This window comes from Mastigoproctus giganteus, chromosome 12, assembly GCF_048544385.1.
Source record: "Mastigoproctus giganteus isolate SK-2022 chromosome 12, ASM4854438v1, whole genome shotgun sequence".
Lineage (NCBI taxonomy): Eukaryota > Metazoa > Arthropoda > Arachnida > Uropygi > Thelyphonidae > Mastigoproctus > Mastigoproctus giganteus.
In genome coordinates this window covers 47,507,837-47,530,233 of record NC_143586.1, presented here as the reverse complement: position 1 = coordinate 47,530,233, position 22,397 = coordinate 47,507,837, and the positions used below count along the sequence as shown (strand labels likewise).

The window sequence follows — 22,397 nt, the reverse complement described above, 5'->3', positions numbered from 1 at the left end:
TTGCTCAGAAAACTTCATATCTGACTGCACAATTACTCCCAGGTCTTTTTCATTTTCTACCACCTTAAGTGTATTACCACACAGTTGGTATGTTCCTCTACGGTTACTTCTACCGATATGCAGTACTTTGCATTTGTCAATGTTAAACTCCAGTTGCCACTTCTCTGACCATCTTCCCAAATTTTCTAGATCCTGTTGCAGTAGCACGCTGCCATTACTATCATTAACAACCCTGCCAACCTTTGTATCATCTGCAAACTTCGATACTAAGCCTGATATACCTTCATCATTATCATTGATAAATATACAAAACAACAGTGGACCCAACACCGAACCCTGTGGGACTCAACTAATAACATTAGCCCACGAAGAGCAGCACCCATTGATTACCACCCTCTATCTTCTCCCACTCAACCATCCTTTTATCCATTGTAGCAACTTACCCTTAATACTATTCTGCTCCAGTTTGTACAATAGTCTTCCATGTGCAACAGTGTCAAAAGCTTTCTTGAAATTCAAGTATATGGTATCAAAATTATTTTTTCCATCCAGTTCCTTTGTAACCACCTCATAATATCCAGTCAAATTTGTCAGACAAGACTATGATGGTTACAGCAGTGATAGTATATGATCTGCATTGGTATAATATGAAAATTAACTGCAGTGGTATATTATGATCCATACCTCATAATGTTTGCTTATAAGTGGCATTAAACAGTTTCCTTTGACATTGTTATTAAGCACAGTACTACACTGTATGCAGATGTTATACTAATGTTATAATACAAAAAATTTGATCATACACAGAGGTAGTTAAAAAATTGTACAAATTAGCATAGTGTGAGGTAGCAATAATATGATGTACCACTGTATTATATTAAAGTTTTACAGTATAAACGTTGAAATATTTTTACTCTAAAAACTTTAATATAAAACTTCTTGTGCACTTATGCATCCTCTGAAGCTGTTTCCTTTCACCAATATTCAATCAGAATTTATGGTGGAATGTTGTGTGTTTGTGAACAGCATATGAAAGTATCACATGCATTTTTATGTTTTGTTTCAAAACATTTAGTTGTAGTAACTAGACTATTTCCAGTAACTATTCATCTTTTCATTTGGTGATCTATCAAATGGTAAGATAGAGAAATTTGGAGGTTATGAAATGGGAGAACTCTCAAAAATGAATAGATAAAGTCGAACAACTTCTTATCTGGTCATAATTATCTCACTTTTAGATATGAACAGTGAACTCTGTATAAGGTTGACTTGATTTATCTCCTAAAGGCATGATCTTGCCTTTAGGAGTATTTTTTTGATGATTTGATAGTTTTCGCAGTTATTCTATGAGTTGTTGGTATCAGGTTCTCTTGATATAGTAGCTGGGGTGTAGGAGCAGCCCCGCAAAAGTGGGGTCTAGGGGGGGATGGCAGTCTCAAAAGAAAAAAAAAAAGAGGCATTTCTCTTTGACATGCATGAGCAATTCTCATTGTTAATGCACACAAAATAGTCTGGTAATGTATAGCCACAAAAGTGGGGGTTTGGGGGTGGCAGCACCCAGAAAAAAAACATTTCTGTTGATGTGCATGAGCAGTTCTGATTGATTGTTAATGCACACAAAATTATCTAGTAATGTTTGAGTGAGAACTATCAATGGTCATGTCTAGTGTTAATTTTTGTTACTTATTTTTAAAAAAAATGGCATTTCTATTCACCTATTTTTTGCTCTGTATTGTCGTTTTTTTTTTCCTTCATTTCAGCTCCAACATATTGCAATGTCAGGTGACATTCACTAGTAATGTGTGAGTGAGAAGGAGAGTAGAAAACAGTGAGTGGGAGGTGGCTTTACTGGCTAGTCACTGCCTTTCTCCTCTCTTTCTTGCCAAAGTACAGAGGCACACCCATGTTCTGGAGTATAACCACAGTTTATGGAACATACAAAAAATTTAAATTGAAAAAGATAATGTATATTATCTACTTTTGGTCATTGTGCATGCCAGTAACTATGACAGCATTCCATTTGTCGATTTCGAATGTAACAGCAATTAAGTTTTATAAGAAACTAAGAGATATTAGTAAATTGCAATTGTTAAATAAACAAATTAAGTTGGGCAGATCGGGAAAAACTATAGAGGCAGACAAAACTGTATTGGTAAAACCAAAACATCATACAGGACAAAATTTAACTGCTAAGAAGAAATGGGTGTTTGCTGTATTTGAAAAAGATCAAAATTTGTGTATGTGAAATTCACTACCATCATAACAGATGAATGGTGTGGATATAGTTGTATTGCGGCTTTAGAAAAATAGAATTATAAGCATTTAATGGTGAAACATAAGGAACATTTTGCGGATCCATACACAAGAACACACATGAATAACATTGAATCCCAGTGGAAGAGACTAAAGAAATGTGACTAAAAGATTAAATGGCAGCTGTAAACATATGTTGACGGGTCACATAAATGAATATATGTGCCATCAAATTTATCAGAAAAATCACGAAGATGCTTTCCAAAATATTATTAGTCAAATTGCTAACAGCTCTTGAGGTGCAAATATATGATTTATATTCGTAAAATTGATTTTTTTTCCCTATAAAAGTGGTGTTCAGTTCATTTTTATGTTTTTTCTCATTAAAAGCAGATTATTGAAGTTCATGAGTATTTTCGATATGAAAAAAACCATATTACTGATTTCTTTGTATGCTTTTAAGGTTAAGTTTTTTTTTTTTGTTGTTTGGTTTTTAGGAGCATTAGCAACTAAGGCCATATTGCTCCGGGATATGCGGTGGTCATTCCCTGACCTTTCCGCATCCTCCGTATTTGGTGGTGACGGGCTCGAACCCCGGTCTAATCAAGAAGCGTGTGCTACGCACTGCTGCTCCTTCCCACCTGGCTACGGAGGCGCCTTAAGGTTAAGTTATGAAAGTTATGATAAAAGGAAAAGATTTCTTTATTTTTCGTTATATTTCCTAACCTGACCTTATATGTTAGGTTTGGTGCCTCCGTAGCCAGGTGAGAAGGAGCATCAGTGTGTAGCACATGCTTCTTGATTAGACCGGGGTTTGAGCCCGTCACCACCAGATGCGGAAAGGTCAGGGAATGACCACCACATATCCCGGAGCAATATGGCCTTAGTTGCTAATGCTCCTAAAAACCAAATAACAAACAACAAACATATGTTAGGTTAGGAAATAATAGGAAAAGAAAGAGATTCTGCTAAACTTCAGAATAGGGTGTGCACTCTAGACTTGGCATTTAATAATGTTTTTAATAGATTTTCATTTTGAACTAGTTAAAAAAGGTTAGGTTAATTTATGTCACCAATTTGGGACTGATTCGTGTGTAAAACTGTTTACATAATGTATAGTATATCATGGTCAGTCACTGCCCTCTTCCTTTTCTTTTCACTGATAATCTGAAATTGACATTGATATACATATCATAACGTCAGTCAATCACTTAACGCTATGATGTTATTGTCTGTTGTGTTCATGCACCAATCAGTACATCGTCTATCATCCCTACATGTCAATCAGTATATCATTCTTGACTTCTACTGTTGCTACCGATAACCTGCACCATTTGTTTACTGAGAATGCAGGGAGAAACTGTGGTAGCGGCAAACCAGTTTCTCTGGTAAGTTTCCTGTAATCCCAATAAAATGCTTTTATTGGGAGATTTTTTAAAAAATTCCAGCTGCACTGTGCATGCATTGTATTAAGTGTCAACTGGTGAGTATGGGCTTGCACACTCAGGGTCCTGAGCTGGATATCATCATTCTTCTCTTCTTGGTGATTCCCTTCTACTTCTCTCTCTCTCTTAGGAATTTTTGGGAATTTTTATTTGGGAATTTTTTTTTGGCTGGCACAGCATAAGGCTCAGGCTTCCTTGCACCATATGGTTAATAATAATAATGAAGTGTTTATTATTATTTTGTTTGGATGATGCTGAGGATGCACATTCTTAATCTCTTTTAACCACCATATTAAACATAATTAGCTACCTCTCAGGAAATGGTGAACTACATGTGTTGCACTTAAGGTGTTTAAAAATTATTTTATGTTGTGTATATTATTCTATTTTTCTTTAATTTCAGGTATTCTCCTAAAATGCGCATCACTATTCCACTTGCAGCATCAATTGTTTTATTCATACTCACTGTAGTAATGGTAAAGATCAACACTGATTATGGTAAGTATTTCATGAATCCCATCAACTCCAGTATCAGGTTTACTGAAAATGGAATCTCATTATGGTACATTATTCTTCTGTGAAAATTTAAGTGTTTCTTTCTGTTCAGAAACAGATCTTGAAGCATACTTCAAAAAAAGCAAGGTGTTTAATACTGCCTCAACTCAATTGAGTAAAGTTGAGTAAACTTTATAATTGAGTAAATTTGAGTAAGCTTTATATGCTTTCTACTTTTTTTTAAGGGAATAAAACTTTCACGTTAACCTATTACTTTGGAGGATGAAAGAAATTTTTTGCAGTGTTTAATAATTCTCACAGTAACTCTCTATGTAGTTTATAAATATTTAATATAACTGTGCATAAAAAATTTAGATAAATTTAGAGCAAAAGTATTAGATATGGAGGAACTGGAAGGTCATGCATTTGTGGGTTTGCCAGATCCTATAGCCTTTTGGCGCCGTTACGTGGATGATATGTTCGTGGTTATCCCTCGGGAGTCAGGATACCGGCTCCTATACCACCTCAGCTCTCTGTCGCCCTTCATTCAATTCGCCATTGAACTGGAGTCAGGCAATGCCCTTTCTTTCTTAGACATCCTTGTCCAACACAAGGCATTTAAAGACTTCAGTCTTTTGCAAGTCAATGTGTGCTAGCTAGTTTACCAACTACTGGTCAGCACATATGCGCAACCATCTTCTCGGCAGACAAAAAACCAGGCACAAGCCCTACTAACCCGTGCCTGGTTTTTTGGTTTTTTTTTTAGGAGCATTAGCAACTAAAGCCATATTGCTCTGGGGATATGCGGTGGGTATTCCCTGATCTTTCCGCATCCTTCGTATTTGGTGGTCACGGGCTCAAACCATGGTCTAATCAAGAAGCGGGTGCTATGCACTGCTGCTCTGGGCCCACCTGGCTACGGAGGTGCCCCCGTGCCTGGACACACTCCGGTTTTGAGGATGATAGGCACACTGAGGTTACTAAGTTAAGGCAGATCTGGCAAAGTGCAGATACCCTACCAGTACCCTGGATAGGTGTGACATACAGGGCTCCATGCTGTGATGACCACATTTATCCCATACTACCCTAACCTGACACAACAAATCTCTAGGGTCCTACAGGTTAATGGGATAAAGTGTTTACAACTTCCAGGGAGAAAGTTGTGATCCCTTGTCTCAAGGGTTAAAAGAGTGGATTGGTGTACCGTATTTCCTGCCATGGTTGTGCTGTCTGCTACATTGGGGAAACTGGCAGAAGACTCAGTAATCGAGTCTCTGAGAACGAGAAAGCCACCTGTTCGGCAACACGGATCACTCAGTGATTTCTGAGCACTTGTGGTCAATTCAGCACAACATCAATTCATGCCACGACGTTGAGATCATTGACTGATCTCACAACTACAGCCGCCGTGTCTTATTGGAATCGCTCTACATCTTGTGTTGTAGCGGCTCCTTCAACCAGCATAGAGGTTGTCACATCAACCCCATAACTGAAGCAACCATCCTCTTAGTTGACAAACGTTGATGCTTGGAGCATTTCAGAGTATTACAACTACAACTGCAAACCTCCACTTCAACCAACTAATTGTTGCAAGCACCTGTAGCATGCGATTCTCACCACGCATGACCACCATGGCAAGCACATGATGTTCTGTATTTCACAATAATGGTTAACTATCACAACTGAGGAAGGACGACATCCATCTAAAAGCTTTTGTGTGTATATTAATTTTTTTTTGTTATTTTGTTCTATTAGTCATTAATGATTTTAATCCAACCTCTTTTATATTTATTTCTTGGTTTCCCAGTGACGCAGTATTATTGTTGTAAAAGTATTAGATATATGAGAACTATGAAAGATCAATGTACATAGCAGTACACCAGTTCCAACGATGTCATTTCATGTGGTTTATTGTGCATTAAATCTGTACACGTATATGTTCCTGGTCCAATTCACATATTTTGCAGGTTAAAAAATCCTTGAGAGGAAACTATACTTTCTTCATCTGAGTATCTAACTTAGCCCCATTTCAAGAGTTTCCCTATTTCTAATGGTGTTTGAACCTAGACTTCTCCAAATGAACTTTAGCATTAGCATTAGTTCACGCATATGATGGTGTTTGAACCTACTCTCCAAATGAACTTTAGCATTAGTTGAGGCATATGGTGCAAGAAAGCAAGTTTATAGAGAGTCAGCCAAGAAAAAAAAAACCTTCCCATTTTACCCATCTGGTCACAACAAATGTTTGTCTAGTTCAGCCTTAAATTTATTTAAGGCTGAACAACAACAGATGGAAGTCTGTTCCAACAATCAGCTACCCACTGGCTAAAAGCAAACTTCTGCACATCTATTCTACAACTGTCTTTCCTCAATTTGAATCTATGCCCCCTCAGGTTCTTAATCTCAGCAAGGGGAAGTATCCCATCAGTATTGAGCATGCTCAAACCATTCAAAACCTTGTACACCTCAGTCAGATTACCTCGCAGGTGCCTAGTCTCCAGATGCTGCAACTTGCAGAACTTAAGCCTTTCTTCACAAGTGCACCCCTTTGTTCCCCTCACCAATCTTGTTGCCCTTCTGTGTACTCATTCTAGCAACTCTACATCCTTCCTAAAATGAAACTTCAAATCTGTATGCAGTACTCAAGGTGTTGCCTGACCATTGCCTTATACAAAGGTATAATCACCTCCTTGTCCCTGCTAGCAAAATTCCTATATATCATTGACAAAACTCCATGACCTGCCAGAGCAGGTCATGGAGCAGTGCAGCCCATCTGCACTGCTCAGAGAACTTTGTATCCCACTAAACCATTACCACTAGGTCTTTTTCATTCTTCACCTCCCTTCACCTCACACAGTTGGTACTTTTCTCTTGGGTTACTGCTACCCATATGCAGTACTTTGAATTTGTTGATATTAAACTTCAGTTGCCACTTCTCTGCCCATCTACCTAACTTTTGTAGATCCTGTTGCAGTAGCATACTGTCTTTACTATCATTAACAACCCTGCCAACCTTTGTAACATCTGCAAATTTGGACAATAAGCCTGATATACTTTCATTAATAAATATATAAAACAATAATGGGCCCAACACCAAACCCTGGAGGACTCCACTAATAACGTTAGTCCATGTGGATCAGCATCCATTTATTACCATTCTCTGCCATCTCCCACTCAACCACCCTTTATCCGTTGCAGCAACTTGCCCCTAATGCCATACTGCTCCAATTTGTACAGCAGTCTTCCATGTGCAACGGTATCAAAAGCTTTCCTGAAATCCAAGTATACGATATCAAAATTATTTTTTGTGTACAGTTCCTTTGTGATCACGTTGTAATATCCAATCAAATTGGTCAGATAAGACTTCCCCTTAACAAACCCATGCTGTGTCTGAACTATTACTGCAGTCTTGTGTAGATGATCCTGCATCACTTCTTTAACCAGTGACTCCATTATTTTCCCCAGAATAGAAATTAAACTAACAGGTCTATAATTATTTGCTTCACCCTTTGAACCCCCTTTGTGAATTGGGGATACATTTGCACATCTCCAGTTCATGACCTCTCCTGAATCTAAGGATGCTCTCATAATTATGGCTAAGTGTTTGCTTACTTCCCTCACTGCCTCCTTCAATATAACTGGATAGATTCCATCTGCCCCAGGTGCTTTTTTGATGTTTAACAAAGTGGAGGAGAAATTGTTAAATTTCTCCTCCACTTTGCTCTCCGTTATTACAAAATCATTTAGCTCCCTGTTAGAGTTTAGTAAACTTCTGTCCTCCCCTTCCTTACAGAATTCTTCATGTGTGAATGTAGATGCAAAATACTCATTCAGTTTGTCAGTTATCTGAGCAGGACATCAACAGTCAAACCGCCAACATCAAGTGGACCAATCTGATTCATTCCCTTCCTTCTAGAGTTTACATAAGTAAAGAAGTCTTGTTGTTTTTCTTTGCATCCTTTGCCAAGGATTTCTCTTAATCAGCCTTCGCAGCCTAACCTCCTTTGTGACTTGATTACAGACTAGCTTATATCTGCCATAGGCTTCTGTGTCACCTGCTAATTTATATACATCTCACGCATTTTTTTTCTCTGCCACGAGCCTCATTAGTTCATCTGACATCCATTTAGGCCTAAATCTTGAACAATATTTCTTAGTTGGTATCATTGTAATCTCCAAGATTAATTCCCTGAAGGCCTCCCATTTGGAATTCACTGTTTTTAACATCATCATTTGAGCCTACTTATAGGATTCAAAAACTGCCTGAGACGACTGTAGTCGCCTTTATGAAAACAAATACCCTTCCCTTTACCCGTGATGGGAGTTACATTTTTAAGTAAATCCCACATCAGTAGACTGTGATCACCGTCACCTAGTGGATCCTTTATCTGAAAATTCCCAATGCATGAGTCATCCCTGCTGATAATCAGTTCAAGAATATTACCCCCTCTGGTTGCCCCTCGAATATGTTGCTGTGGAAAAGTCCTCCAATAAATCCACAAAAGTCTTGCTAGTGTGTGAGTGACCAACCCACAAGTTCCAGGCTCACTCTGGTGACTATGGGCTTGGCACACCCAGGGACCTGAACTGGATATCATCATTCTTCTCTTTCTTGGTGATTCCCTTCTACTTTTGATACACACTCACACACACAAGCCTCAGGCTTCCTTGCCCCATATAGCTAATAATAATATCTGGAAAGTTAAGATCCCCCATTATAAGACATTCTGATTTACTGGCCCACTCTATTTCTCTGCATAATTGTTCATTGTACTCATCAGAGTCATTAGGCCTATAACACACTTCTACTCTCATTTTCCTTTTCCCAGTGTTTATGCCACACCAAACTGGCTCAACATTGCACTGTCCACCCACGTCAACTGGATGCGCTTCCTTAGATTTTGTGTGTTTCTGAACTAACAACATAACCTCTCCTCCTTTCCTACTCTGTCTATCCTTTCTGTACACATTGTACTCTCCAAATTCTAATTCTGCACTGCTTATATCTGTGTGACACCATGTCTCTGATATCCCAACAATATCTGCCTTTGATGCCTTGATCAGCACTTCAAATTCAGCAAATTTATTTACTATACTTCTAGCATTGGTATACATGCACCTATTCTTACTCTTAGTTACCCTAACACAGCCCATGTATTTACTTGTTCCGTGATGACTCCCAACAGCTTGTTGTCTAGGCTGCTTGTCATTACAATAGAAGCAGTGCAAGAATTGTTTTTCGCCTCTGCCTGCGGCTACTTGTTAATCTTTTAGTCTGTGAATCCCCCCAAGCTAGCTGTTTTCCAACCCACCTAACACTGTCTCAATAGCATCAGCAAATAATTACTGAACTTTAAAATGAAAACTTGTTACTGAACTTTAAAATGAGCAGCAGTGTTCCCAGAGGAGAAATATGTTGCTATTTATTTGTAATGTATGTCATTACACAGACAGCCATTTCAGATTGATTCATCTTGTAGCAAACTTAGTTAGCTTTTAATTGTCCAGTAAAAATTTGAATTTTATTGCCAGTTTCAACCCTGCTTGACAGGGAGCAGGGCTTTAATAGTTTGTGAAAATGAAGGAAGACACCTTTCATTTTTGTGTTTCATTTCCACATTGTACAATACAGCAATGGTATTGGGTTCCTAAATGTTTAGAAAGTATTAGTATTAGTAATGGCAAATGATGGAAGAAAGCAAGCTTATACAGCATTAGCCGAAAAAAAAAATTTCCACATCTGTTCATTCACTAAATAGTTTGTCTAATTCTACCTTAAATTTATTCAGATTTTCTTCCACAATGCCAGAAAGAAGCCTATTGTGTTGTTGTGGAAGTGGCTAGTTGTCTGTATAAATTTTAAGGAAGAACTATACAAACTATTAGAATGATTTTTTTTTTTTTTTTGCAATTGCCGAATATTTGAAGAACATTATTTGTGGGGATGTGACAGTCGATATGAGCACAGTTAAGTGGTGGGTTAGGCATGTCAGTGATGGCAGATGGCAGCAGTGGTGTGAAGGTCATGTCAAGGCCAGATTGCCTTTGCCCTGCAGACAATAAGGAGAGAAAGTGGATAAAGTGATTTGTGAAGACTGGTGCATCAAGAGTGCTTAAAGGTTTGAAGTATGTAACTTACAGTTTAAATTGGTATATGTGTAATGGTATCCAAGAAAAAAATTTGAGGGGATAGTTTCAGAGCAACCCTTATACATAAAGAAGTGTGGCTTATACCTCAATAGCTACAGTAAATTTTTGTTAATATATCTATTTAATGAGAAGCTGTAATAAACATAAATCATAAATAAGCCATTTCTGCTGTTAAATGCTTTCTCTAATGCAGTATTTTTTTAATAACTAAAAGACATATTAACAATGAATAAACAATTCTTATATATATATACAGTCCATTCCGGTTATTTGGGACTAGTGCATTTTGGCCCGATTAAGCGGCTGCCCCAATTATCCGAAGTTTCACATAAATAGTTAAAAATACAATATATCCCCCCCCCCTTTACAATTGGTTCACGGTACAATCAAATCGCGTTACAACAAACTCAACATAGTAACGTGCCGTTGACTATACGATGTGCAGTAAGCGCCGGTCATTGTGATCACGTTTGTGAATTGAATTTTAATTCTATTAAGCAGCGATTCTAATTAGCAAAAATAGGAGGAATATTATCCACAGGCTATAAAAGCAAAGTTACATTAAGCACAAATTTACCCTTTATTACCTTACCAATTAAAACATTAAATGATACGTGAAAATCGGAAGAATATACACGATAATTGGAATAATTAATACATATTGTAATATGTACATACGAACTAGTTGACATTTCTGTTCACTGACATTTGTGGGTGGGGGTTAAAATTTAAAACAGTAAAAAGATAAGCAATCAATAATAAAGAACATGGCACACACAAATTGCAAGTAACACAATACATGCAAGTGAGAATGGAGTAACGAGTTACAAAGCTTTAAAAATAGGAATGAAGAGAAGATCTGAAAATTAATTTTTTTATATGATTGAAGATTTCATGGAAGTGTAAACACATTTCACCATAATAACCCACAGAATTCCAGCTGTCGGTATTATCGCAAATTCAGTAAGATCGAGTTTACTATCTGTTTATGATAGATTTCACTAACAGAAAAGCCCAATAAACAGATGACTGCTAATTGTTTTTAGTGTTTTATGGTTGTGACCTCCAGAATTTCGACCGAACCATGTGGTACCATCGGAGACATTTGTAGGGTAATCTCCAATGCTGTGGTCTCCTGGCCCGATTAAACGACATGCTTTCCCATTTAAGTGAAGTAAACCATGGCTATTTTCTCGATTGGTTTCTGTTTTTTTAAGACTTTCCCCAAATAAATGGCTGATCCAATTAACTGGTGGCCCAAATAACTGGAATCCACTGTGTGTGTGTGTGTGTGTGTGTGTGTGTGTGTGTGTGTGTGTGTGTGTGTGTGTGTGTGTGTGTGTGTGTGTGTGTGTGTGTGTATATAAATATATATAAATATATATAAATTTTAGTTAATCACTATTAACTCCCCAATGGGTGTACCCCTATATAATTTGTCACAATGCTCTTTAAATTTAAAAAATAAAATATCTGTCAAAGTTAGTTTTAGTGTCCCTTGAGTATTGTTTTTACTTTTGAGTTGCATCAGGTTTGTGTTAGAATTGGAGAAGTATGGCCATAAAAAATAAAATAGGCACAGTTTCACTTTTGGTTCACTTTATGTAACCTCTCCTGACATAACTTTAGGTAATGAGCATTCTTCCTAGCATCCCCTCTAGTCAGTCTTGTGATTGCTTACCTGAGAGAATCAGCTTTCTTGCTTTCCAGCAAATCAGTTGGTTATTTTCAATATTAAGACCAACTCTCACTTGTCTACACCAGGACTAAACTAAAATGGAATGGACTATAGGCATTTGCAAATGCATCAAGTGTCTGTCGGTCCTAAACTACTTAACTCCTGTTGGATGGATTTTCATGAAATTTTATAATGGCTCTTTTAGAAAGATTTGTTGAACTATTCCAAATTTCATTAAAATTGGGCAAGTAGAAATCTGAAAATTATTATTATTAGTTTTTAACTACATATCATGTAGATTATCCATATAATGCATTCTATAGTTGAAGCAGCACACTGATTGGAGAAATGAATGGGCAATATGATGGATGTTCTGAAAAGAAAATTCTTGGTTTTATTTTTTATTTTTATTTCTTGATATTTGAAAGACCGTGTTTTCATTATCAATTTGGTAATTACATAAATTATCGATTATTATGATTTATATTTTATTAGTAACAGATCTGTGAAATTAATGTTGCCAAATGGCATATAAAATTAACTTTAAATAGGGTTGCTGGCAGTTACAACCTGTTACAAATAAGAACAAAAAATAGATATGTGCACCTATGATTTTGAAAATTTGAAGCACAGCGAATGCGATTGTGAGGTTGGTTTCTTAAACGTTTGATATTATCAATGAATTACCAATTAAACAATTGTGTATATATTAGAAAATGCTTTATGATACTTGAAATATGAAAAGTTAAATTTGATTATAATTTTTTAAAAAAAGGAACTTATCTAAAACAAGTTAGAATCATTGCTACAAATTAAAGCTTATAACTAATTGAATGTAACAGATGAAATTAACAATTACAAACTGAAAAGCTGAAATAATCTTGACAAGAGGTTCTGATTACTAGTGATGAGATTAAAGTTAGACTCCCTGTTGGTAAATAATGTAAATAATACTCTTTATTTACATTATATCTTTTAAACTTCATCTGTTTAAAAGATATTGCAAACTTAGATTTACCTCATGGATAACATTTCTGTCTCCAATGTGAACAATCAGTTTTTGGTTTTGTAGCTGACTTTAGCTGCCATCACTGGAATAACCAAAGCATCCTAAAAGATGTAAATTAAATGCAGATATACAAACAGTTTTCAAATTGTTTCAGTGCCCACATTGAAATATAGCCTTGTAACCTTTACTGTTAAAGATTTAGATTAGCATTAGTAGAGGCATATGATGCAAGAAAGCAAGTGTATATAGCATCAGCCAAAAAAAAAAAAAAAAAAAAACACCCCTTCCCATATCACCCATCTATTCACTCCAAATGTTTGTCTAGTTCTGCCTTGAACTTATTTAAGTTTCTGACCTCCACTACAACAGTTGGAAGTTTGTTCCAGCAATCAACTACCTGCTGGCTAAAAGCAAATTTCTGTACATCTGTTCTACAACTGTCTTTCCTCAATTTGAATTTATGTCCCTTCAAGTTCTTAAACTGAGCAAGACAAGAATCCCATCAGCATTGAGCCTGCTCAAACCATTCAAGGCCTTATACATCTCAGATCACCTTGCAGGTGCTAGTCTTCAGATGCTGCAATTTGCAGAACTTAAGCCTTTCTTGGTAAAAGGACCCCTTTCTTTCCCTCACCAGTCTTGTTGCCCTTCTCTCTACTCGATCTAGCAACTCTACATCCTCCTAAAATGAGGCCTCCAAAACTGTATGCAGTACTCAAGGCATGGCCTGACCATTACCTTATACAAAGGGATAATCACCTCTTTATCAGTACTAACAAAATTCCTGTATATCATTGACAAGACATCATGAGCTACTCTTGCAGCCTTTTTGCACTGCCCAGAAAACTTCATATCTGATTGCACAATTACCCCCAGGTCCTTTTCATTCTCCACTACCCTGGGTGTAGGTACCACACAGTTGGTACATTACTTTGGGGTTACTGCTACCCATATGCATAAACATTACATTTGTCAATGTTAAATTTCTGTTGCCACCTCTCAGTCCATCTGCTCAACTTTTCCAGATCCTATTGTAGTAGTGTACTATCATTACTGTCATTAACAACCCTGCCAACCTTCATATTGTCTGCAAACTTAGACATTAACCCTGGTATACCTTCATCAATATCATTGATAAATACCGAAAACAACAATGGGCCCAACACCGAACCCTGGGGGATTCCACTAATAATATTAGTTCATGAAGAGCAATGTTCATTGATAACCAATTTAGAATTATTAACTTTAATTACTTGTTTTTCTTTTCTGAATGTTTTTCTTCATCAATTAAAAAGTGATTTAGAAAATTATAATTAAATAAAATACAAAATTATTTCAGTTTTAGAGGAAATTCTAGAATACTTTTTTTGATTTTCATAAAACTTTGTAAAAAAAATTTATCTGAAAAATGCACAATTATAGCACTTCATTTTTGACTTTTTAGATTGAAGATCATATAATGATGGCAGATATCCTTCAAATATTTGCTAATGATTATACCTTAACAGAATTCCAGTAACATATTATTAAGTTTGAAAATTTCAAGTTGAACAGTTGAATTTAAGGGAATCTTTTTTCTTTTGTTAGCCCAAATGACTTTCTTTATTTCAACAATATCAACAGTTGTTGCAATTAATGGTAAGTATATTATTTACATTCTTCTTATAAATTGTTTAGGTTAGTAATTTTTATATCACATTGTTTTCTGTATATGATGATTCTTATTCTTAATGCAAATTTTAAAACAGTGATATAATTTCTTTCCTTTAGTTGCCTGTTCATTTGTTCAAGGAGGTGGAACTGGAATAGCTGGCAGTTTACCATCAGAGTATATGAAAGATAATGTGAATGGGCAGGTGATTGTAATAGATTTTAATATGCATATGTAAAATGAATATGTATTAGAAAATTTTCATTAGTATTATTTTTAAAAAATATTGAGTCTCTCTCTCTCTCTCTCTCTCTCTCTCTCTCTCTCTCATTTTCATTATTTCTATCATGTCCCTTATTTCCAGATTGTTCCTTTCCTGTTTTTTTCCATTCTTTTCCATAATCTTTTGTTCACTATTTTGAATATCTCTTTTGCTGCATGCAATATCAAACTTCTGAAATCCATACATTTGGTTGCATTGTTTTTATTCTCAGACTCATAATAGTAGTAAAAAATTCCTTTGGCTATTTTCCCTTCTCATATATCTGAAAAATATGCATGGAGGATAAGGAGAGTAAGCATATTTTTCTAGTTTCCATATCCATGCACATTCCATCACTCTAAGTGTTTCCACTGGTATCATTGATTTCAACTGCCTTTCTTCTCTTTATATCCCATAATGCAGCTCTGACCTCTATTGTAATTATCATTGAACTCAACTTATCCTTATTCATCCAATATTCCTCCTCAATCTCAATCTTACGGTCTCTTCCATATCAGCCCTCTTAATTACCGGTAAGTTCATCTACTGAGAATAGTATTCTTACCATTTAATAATCTCATTTCCATCCTGAATTGTATTCTGTTTTTTGCCATTATTTAAAAACATTGCTCTTTTATTTTCCTTACATTATGTAAAGTACATAATTTATTATTTGAAACAGAGGCAATTCAAGTCTAATCGCATAATATTGCATTGCACTGATTTGAAACAGAAATAAATAAAACAAGGTCACCTGAGCATTCCATATGTACTTTTGTAATTCCATAAATCATCTCTTTCTATTTCAGTTGTGCAGTATTATGTGAATAGGTACAATCTATTGTTAGTATTATAAATTGTTCTTGTTATTTTACAAAAAATTTAAAATATCTTAACAGAATTTTCTACTATATTTTTAGGCAGTTGGAGGACTTGTAGCTTCTGCAGCACAAATATTTTCTTTGATGGGAGATACTTCACCTATAAATAGTGCTTTGGCTTATTTTTTGTGTGCTGTTTTTGCTCTTGTTATTACTTTCATCTTCTGCTATCTTATGTTACATTCAGTAAGTGATAATCCATTTTATGTATAACTCAAAAAATAAATACATTATGTTGAAAAATTGAAAAAAATTATTTTTTTAAATGCTCTGCCTTTTTCTTCCTCCCACACTTTATTTTTAAAAATTATGGAATGACCCCGGGGGCTCACATCTGGTGAGTATGGGCTTGGCACACCCAGAGCTGAATATCATTATTCTTTTCTTTCTTGGTGATTCCCTTCTACTTCTCTCTCTCTCTTTCTGATCAGAGATGGAGGAAACCACTGGTGCCATTTGACACTAAACACACTCTACACACTCTCTCTCTCTCTCTGAGGGTAATTCAGAATTTTTTTTTTTTTTGGCTGGTGCAGCAAAAGCCTCAAGCTTCCTCACACCTCAGGCTAATAATAATAATAATAATAAAATAGAAATGCATAAATTACAAAGTTTTCACGTCAAGAATGTGCTGAGAACATTTTAGGGATGAGGATGCCAGAAGGGTATCAAATTTTAACAGGAAGATGAATGATTTTTTGATAATTGAGAGGAAAGCAGAAGATAAATTGTTGAAGTTAAATGTAAAAAAAAAAAAAAAGAAGAAAAAAAAGACACCCAGAGTGGATGGGATCTATTGAATTATGTTAAGAGAGGTAGCAAAAGAGGTAAGCAAACCTTGAACTGATTATGAGAGCATTCTTGGATTCAGGAAAGATCCCTATGGACTGGAGATGTTATAATGTATCCCCAATTCACAAAGGGGAAACCAAAGGGTGAGTATAGGTTTGTTAGCTTGACTTCTGTTCTAGGGAATATAATGGAGTCACTGGTTAAAGAAGTAATACAAAACCATCTAGATAGAATGCATTTATACTGCAGTCACAGCATACATTTGTGAAGAGGCAATCTTGTCTGATCAATTTTATTGGATACTGTTACATAGTAACAAACAAACTGGATGCAGAAAGTAATTTTTAAATCATATACTAAGATTTCAGAAATGCTTACACCTTTGATACTGTTGCACATAAAAGACTGTTATACAAATTGGTGCAGTATACCATTAAGGGCAAGTTACTGCAATGGATAAAAGGGATGGTTGAGTTCCAAAAGACAGAGAGGTTATCAGTGGATAGTACTCTTCTTGACTAATATTATTAGTGGACTCCCCAGATTTCAGTACTAGGTCCATGGTTTTTATCAATATTTATTAATGATAATGATGAAAACATATCAGGCTTAACATCTAACTTTTCAGATGATACAAAGGGTGGTTAATGACACTAATCAAAGTATCCTACTGCAAAAGATCTAGACAAATTAGGTAGATGGGCTGAGAAGTGGCAATTCAAGTTTAACATTGACAAATGGATTACTTCTTATGGATATTCAAATTAACATACCAACTGAGTGGTACCACACTCATGGTTGTGGAAAATGAAATAGACCTCAGGATATTTGTGCAGTCAGATAGAAGTTCTCTGAACATTTCAGACAGCTGCCAGGTCAGCTCATTGGGTTTTGTCAATGATATACAAGAATTTTACCAGTAGGGATAAGTAGGTGATTATTCTGCTGTATAAGGCAGTGGTTAGGCCGCATCTTGAGTACTGCATATAGGTCTGGAAGCCTCATTTTAGAAGTGTGGATTTTGGAATGGGTGAAGAGAAGGGCAATGAGATTGGCGTGAGAAACAAAAGGGTGCTCTTAATAAGAAAGGCTTCAGTTCTAGAAATTGCAGCATCTGGAGATTAGGCACATGTGAGGAGATCTTAAATTTGTGTTTAAGGCTTTAAATGGATTGATTAAGCTAAATGCTGATGGTAACCTTCTTGCTCAGACAACACATGAGGGGATATAAATTGAAGATGGAATGGTTGCAGGATAGATGTGTGGATATTTGCTTTCAGTAGTGTTGGGTCGTTGATTCTTGGAACAAACTTCTATCTGATGTTGTAGATGTGAGAATTTTGAATAAATTCAAGGAAGAACTAGACAAACTGTTAGAGTTGCTAGGCAGATGATATGGGAAGGGTTAGTTTTTTTTTTTTTTTTTCCTTTTCATTTTGTTTTTTTACTGATGCTGTATAAGCTTGTTTTCTTGCATTATTTGTCATTACTAATACTAATACTAACAGATGTGGAACTGGAATTTGTGTGGCAGTTTGATATACATATAAATTATATGTAATTTATGTATTCCTTATAGCAGTGTTTCCTAAACTGTTTTGCTTGTGTACCCTTTTGGCTTCCAAAAATCACAGCCTCACATATTAGTTCACTTAGGGGTGCCCGGACAATAGTTATCCAAAATTAAAAATTTATATCTCAGAACTGATCTATTATATGTTTACAATCTAACTTTTTCAGACTGATGCGAAAATTAATTGAATAATAAATTGTCATTATTTGAGTATGCAATAAATCATACCTCATAGGCATACTAGTGTGAAAAATGGTGTTGTTTTTTCATCTCACAAAGTCCTTTAAAGTTGGGAGCAATTGCAGACAACTGAATTCTCATATTGTGTCAACATCCAGTCTGTAACAATATTTAGATTTTGTTTTAAAAATTAAGTAAAATTCAATGTAGCCATTACAGAAATTATACACAGATCCCTTGGGAACTGTTTACGGATCATTTGGGATCCACAGAGCACAGTTTGGAAACCACTGCCTTATAATCACCTCATAAGGAAATGTAAGAATTCACTTAGAGCTGAATGCTTTACAAAAATTGTACTCAATGAAAACAGGAATTTAGGTTTTCCACTATGAACTGTTCTAGAAACAAACTGAAATGCAAAATTTAATGGATTTTATCCTCTAATAAAATTCAAAGTCAGGTTTTAGAATTTCATAAAAAATTTAAGGGTATTAATACCATTTTTCCATGTTATTGTCACCATGATTCTTTATGCCTACTTTGCAGTCTGAAAGGGAGAAGGCAGGGAACAGACATTACATAGGAAATTTTATAAATACAGGCAGTTCCCGCTTTACGAGTTCCTGGGTTTATGAGTCTTTTTTTTCTAAGTATCAAGTATCAACAAAATCGAAAATATGAATATTAATTGCAAAAAATGAATGTTAAACATTCATAAATTTTCAAATCATACATGTAGCTATACAATACAGTGTACCCTACTTTATGATATTAATCTGTTCCAGAGACACTATTGTATCATGAAAATATTGCAATGCGAACCCAATAACACATTTTTTTTTGGTAATTCATTTCACGACCTCAGAAGTTGAAATTTTCTCTATGTAACTCACTGAAAGGTCGTTTTTATAGTGCAAATTGTATTAGTTACAAATTCAAATCATTAAAATGCATTACACCTTTATTGTTATCTTATGTTCTGTTATAAGAACCAATTTTGAATGCCTTTGTGACATTTTTTCTAAAGCACGTTTTGGAGGTCATGACCATAAAACAATAAAAACAATTTGCAGTTCCCGGTTTATTGGGCTTTTCTGTTAGTGAATCTAATTATAAACTGGATGTTAGGTAAACTTGGGTAGTAAATTTAAATTCTGATTAGTGAAACATGTCATCTGTTGTTGTTGCCTCTTGAAATCAAAGCTCAGCTCTTGTAATTTCTTGTTTCGCAACTCTCCTTCGAAGTTTATCATAAGTTGAGGCATGTTTTGTCGTATAATGGTGTTTCAAATTATATTCTTTCAACACAGAAACTGCTTCCTTACATATAAGGCAGGTACATCGGTTATTGTCCCTTATAAAAAAAATAATTAATCGACCAAAGTTCATTGAAGACACAAAATTTCAGAATAAATTTTTTTTTCCCTTGACATTTTGATTTGCTAAAATTAAAATTAAAAATTTAAAGTTAAATAAAATTAAAAATAATATGGTCTGAATGAGAATAGCTGACCAGGAGAAAGATTAATACACATACTCATCTTTACATTGCAAACGCATTGCATACAATTCTTTCAGTAATACTTACTTGATTAATATTTAGATTAGTGTTTTAGCAATTGTTTTAACAGTCGCTTATTTTAACTTTACTATTTCACTTTTTGACAACTCTTGTCAAAAAGTGAAATAGTAACTCTGGTTGGTTTTTGAATAACCTGTTCTTTAACAACAGGCTATTTTATAATGTTTGATTTGAAAATGACCTATTCTGTAACAGTAGGGTTTCATTCTATTATTTATATTAGTTTAACATGTAAATAGATAGATATGATATTTCATAAGATTTTTTGTTGAATAAGAATATTATGTTTTGTAAAGAAATATTTTTTTAAAATTTAAAAATGAACCTGTGAGTGCAATAAGAATGTATTTTTTTAATAGGCATCAGTTTTATAATAGCATACAATGCTCACTATTCTAAATTGAATGGCAATTAACAGAGATTATAAAGTAAAAATTAGTACAAAATAGATATTCTGTTATTGGTATTGTATATTACTTTGCATTAATGGAGTCCCTTATTTAAAAACTTACTGCATTTTACAAATTTACTTTTATTGATAGATATAGTCCTAATTTATATGTAAAAATAAGCTTTCAGTTTTCATATCACCCTTTTCAGAAGATGAATTCATATTTTGATATGTTTTACAGGAATTTTACCAGTATTACATTGCTATTCAAGAAGGTAAGTTTCTTGAATTTTTTAAAATTTATTAAATGCAGTTAATACTCCTTAACCATATATTTTTGTTGTCAGTAACGTGAATAATTATTAGTATATATATTACTAACAGCAACATAAATGCTTGATGCAAAAATATGAATCATCTAAAACATATTATCAAACTGACACTTGCCCCTCCCCCCCCCTCTCTCTCTACAAATTTTATTACGGTATGTTGCTGAGCGATCTGTCAAAAGAGTGTTAATATAACATGTGGTAAGATACTCTGATGTTACCCTGATTTTGAACAATCTCAGGAGAGCATTAAGTCTATGTTACAAGATTTTGTTGGTGTTTACATATGTGCTAAGGCCATGAGACACTATATTGATCTGTAATTGCATATATTCTTTGATTGGCTTGCCTCTTTGCTGGATGAAACCCCCCCCCCCCATTTTTGGAAGATAAAACCATGAAACCTTCACCAAAGACTAACCACCTTGGCTAAGTTATGAAAAAAACTGATAAAAGTTCCTCTTGTTAAGACAAGATTTCTTTCCATATGGAAAGATACCCAGAAAGATGGCAATTCCATCCATTGTACTATTTTTGAGGCTGTGGTGTGAGATAATGAGTTCAAAGGAAAGTCGAGAGTGGGTTGTGCTATAAACTGCATGATAGCAATGAGTGTTATAAGAGTCTGTGTATGCAACTTTATGAGTGCATAAGAATGCCTTATTATAGGAGATTTTAACTTACTGCTCATTGAATGAAATCGTGAACTGGTAACTCAGCCTATGGGATATATTTTTTAAATCCATTTGATAACTGTTATCATTATCTCTATCAACATGTCAGGGAGAATAAAAGGGGCATGAATACCATTCATCTAGTCATCACCATCAATCTAAGTATGTCAAAAATATGATGGTATAGCAGCAAGTGAGTGCAAAGGAAACTTTGCACTCACTTGCTGCTATACCATTCAAATGCTAAATGAATTTTTTGCAATCAAGAGTAAAGGCAAGGGTTTTTATTTCAAGAAGATGATTATTGTGGACTGTGCAGCTTCTTGGATGAAATTTATAAGATGGAAAGTACAGCTCAGTTACAAAAAACTTTTAAGGCATTCATTATCAAAGATAGTGAGTGTTTTTGTTGCATTTAGGAAATACTGCATAATGAGGATGCCAAGATGGAGGATGTTACAGAGTGATGGTAAATTCAAATGTGTATAATAATTATAAGTTAATCTGTAACAAAACCACAGATGAGGTTAGGCAAGTGAAATATGAGTGTGAATAAGCTCTAGCCGACAACAAATCTCCACAAAAAATTTCTAGAAAAATCTAAATAAAATAATTTGATGAGCTAAATAGATACTTTGCATTAATTTTCACAGTAGAAAGTCCCTTTTGGATGAGAGAGTGATATTTGTCTGATGTATCTGAGCATCGTTGAATAAGTGATATTGTTATTATCACCGGATTCAGGTAATCCTCTTCAATTGGAGAAGTGCCAGTGTCTGACCAAACCACATGGGGCCAGAGCTAAGGATTAGATTTGTAACTTTAGACTGGTCAGTTTTAACTCACTGGCAGGGGAGAATCTGTAGTTTAAGATGTATTTTGTGATCATCTTTAGAGGTATAATATCCTAAGTGGATCACAACATGACTCTATAATGGGAAAATCTTGCTTGACCAACCCAAAATCCTCTATCTCATGTATCACCTCTGAATTGGTGATACAGGAGTTGGATGAAACAGTTGGGTGAGGGTTAAACAGTTTTAACTTTA

General features: G+C 35.0%; 1 protein-coding gene across 3 annotated transcripts in view; it reads left to right on the top strand.

Annotated features, from left to right (window-relative positions):
* LOC150077018 (equilibrative nucleoside transporter 2-like) overlaps positions 1-22,397 on the top strand; it is a 140,523-nt gene that overhangs the window by 73,159 nt on the left and 44,967 nt on the right. For all 3 annotated transcript variants that reach the window (XM_090385623.1, XM_090385621.1, XM_090385622.1), the window contains exons 5-9: positions 4,102-4,196; positions 14,618-14,668; positions 14,801-14,886; positions 15,864-16,010; positions 20,587-20,620. In XM_090385623.1, coding sequence (XP_090241749.1) covers positions 4,102-4,196; positions 14,618-14,668; positions 14,801-14,886; positions 15,864-16,010; positions 20,587-20,620 — 413 coding nt within the window. The remainder of the gene's footprint in view (positions 1-4,101; positions 4,197-14,617; positions 14,669-14,800; positions 14,887-15,863; positions 16,011-20,586; positions 20,621-22,397) is intronic.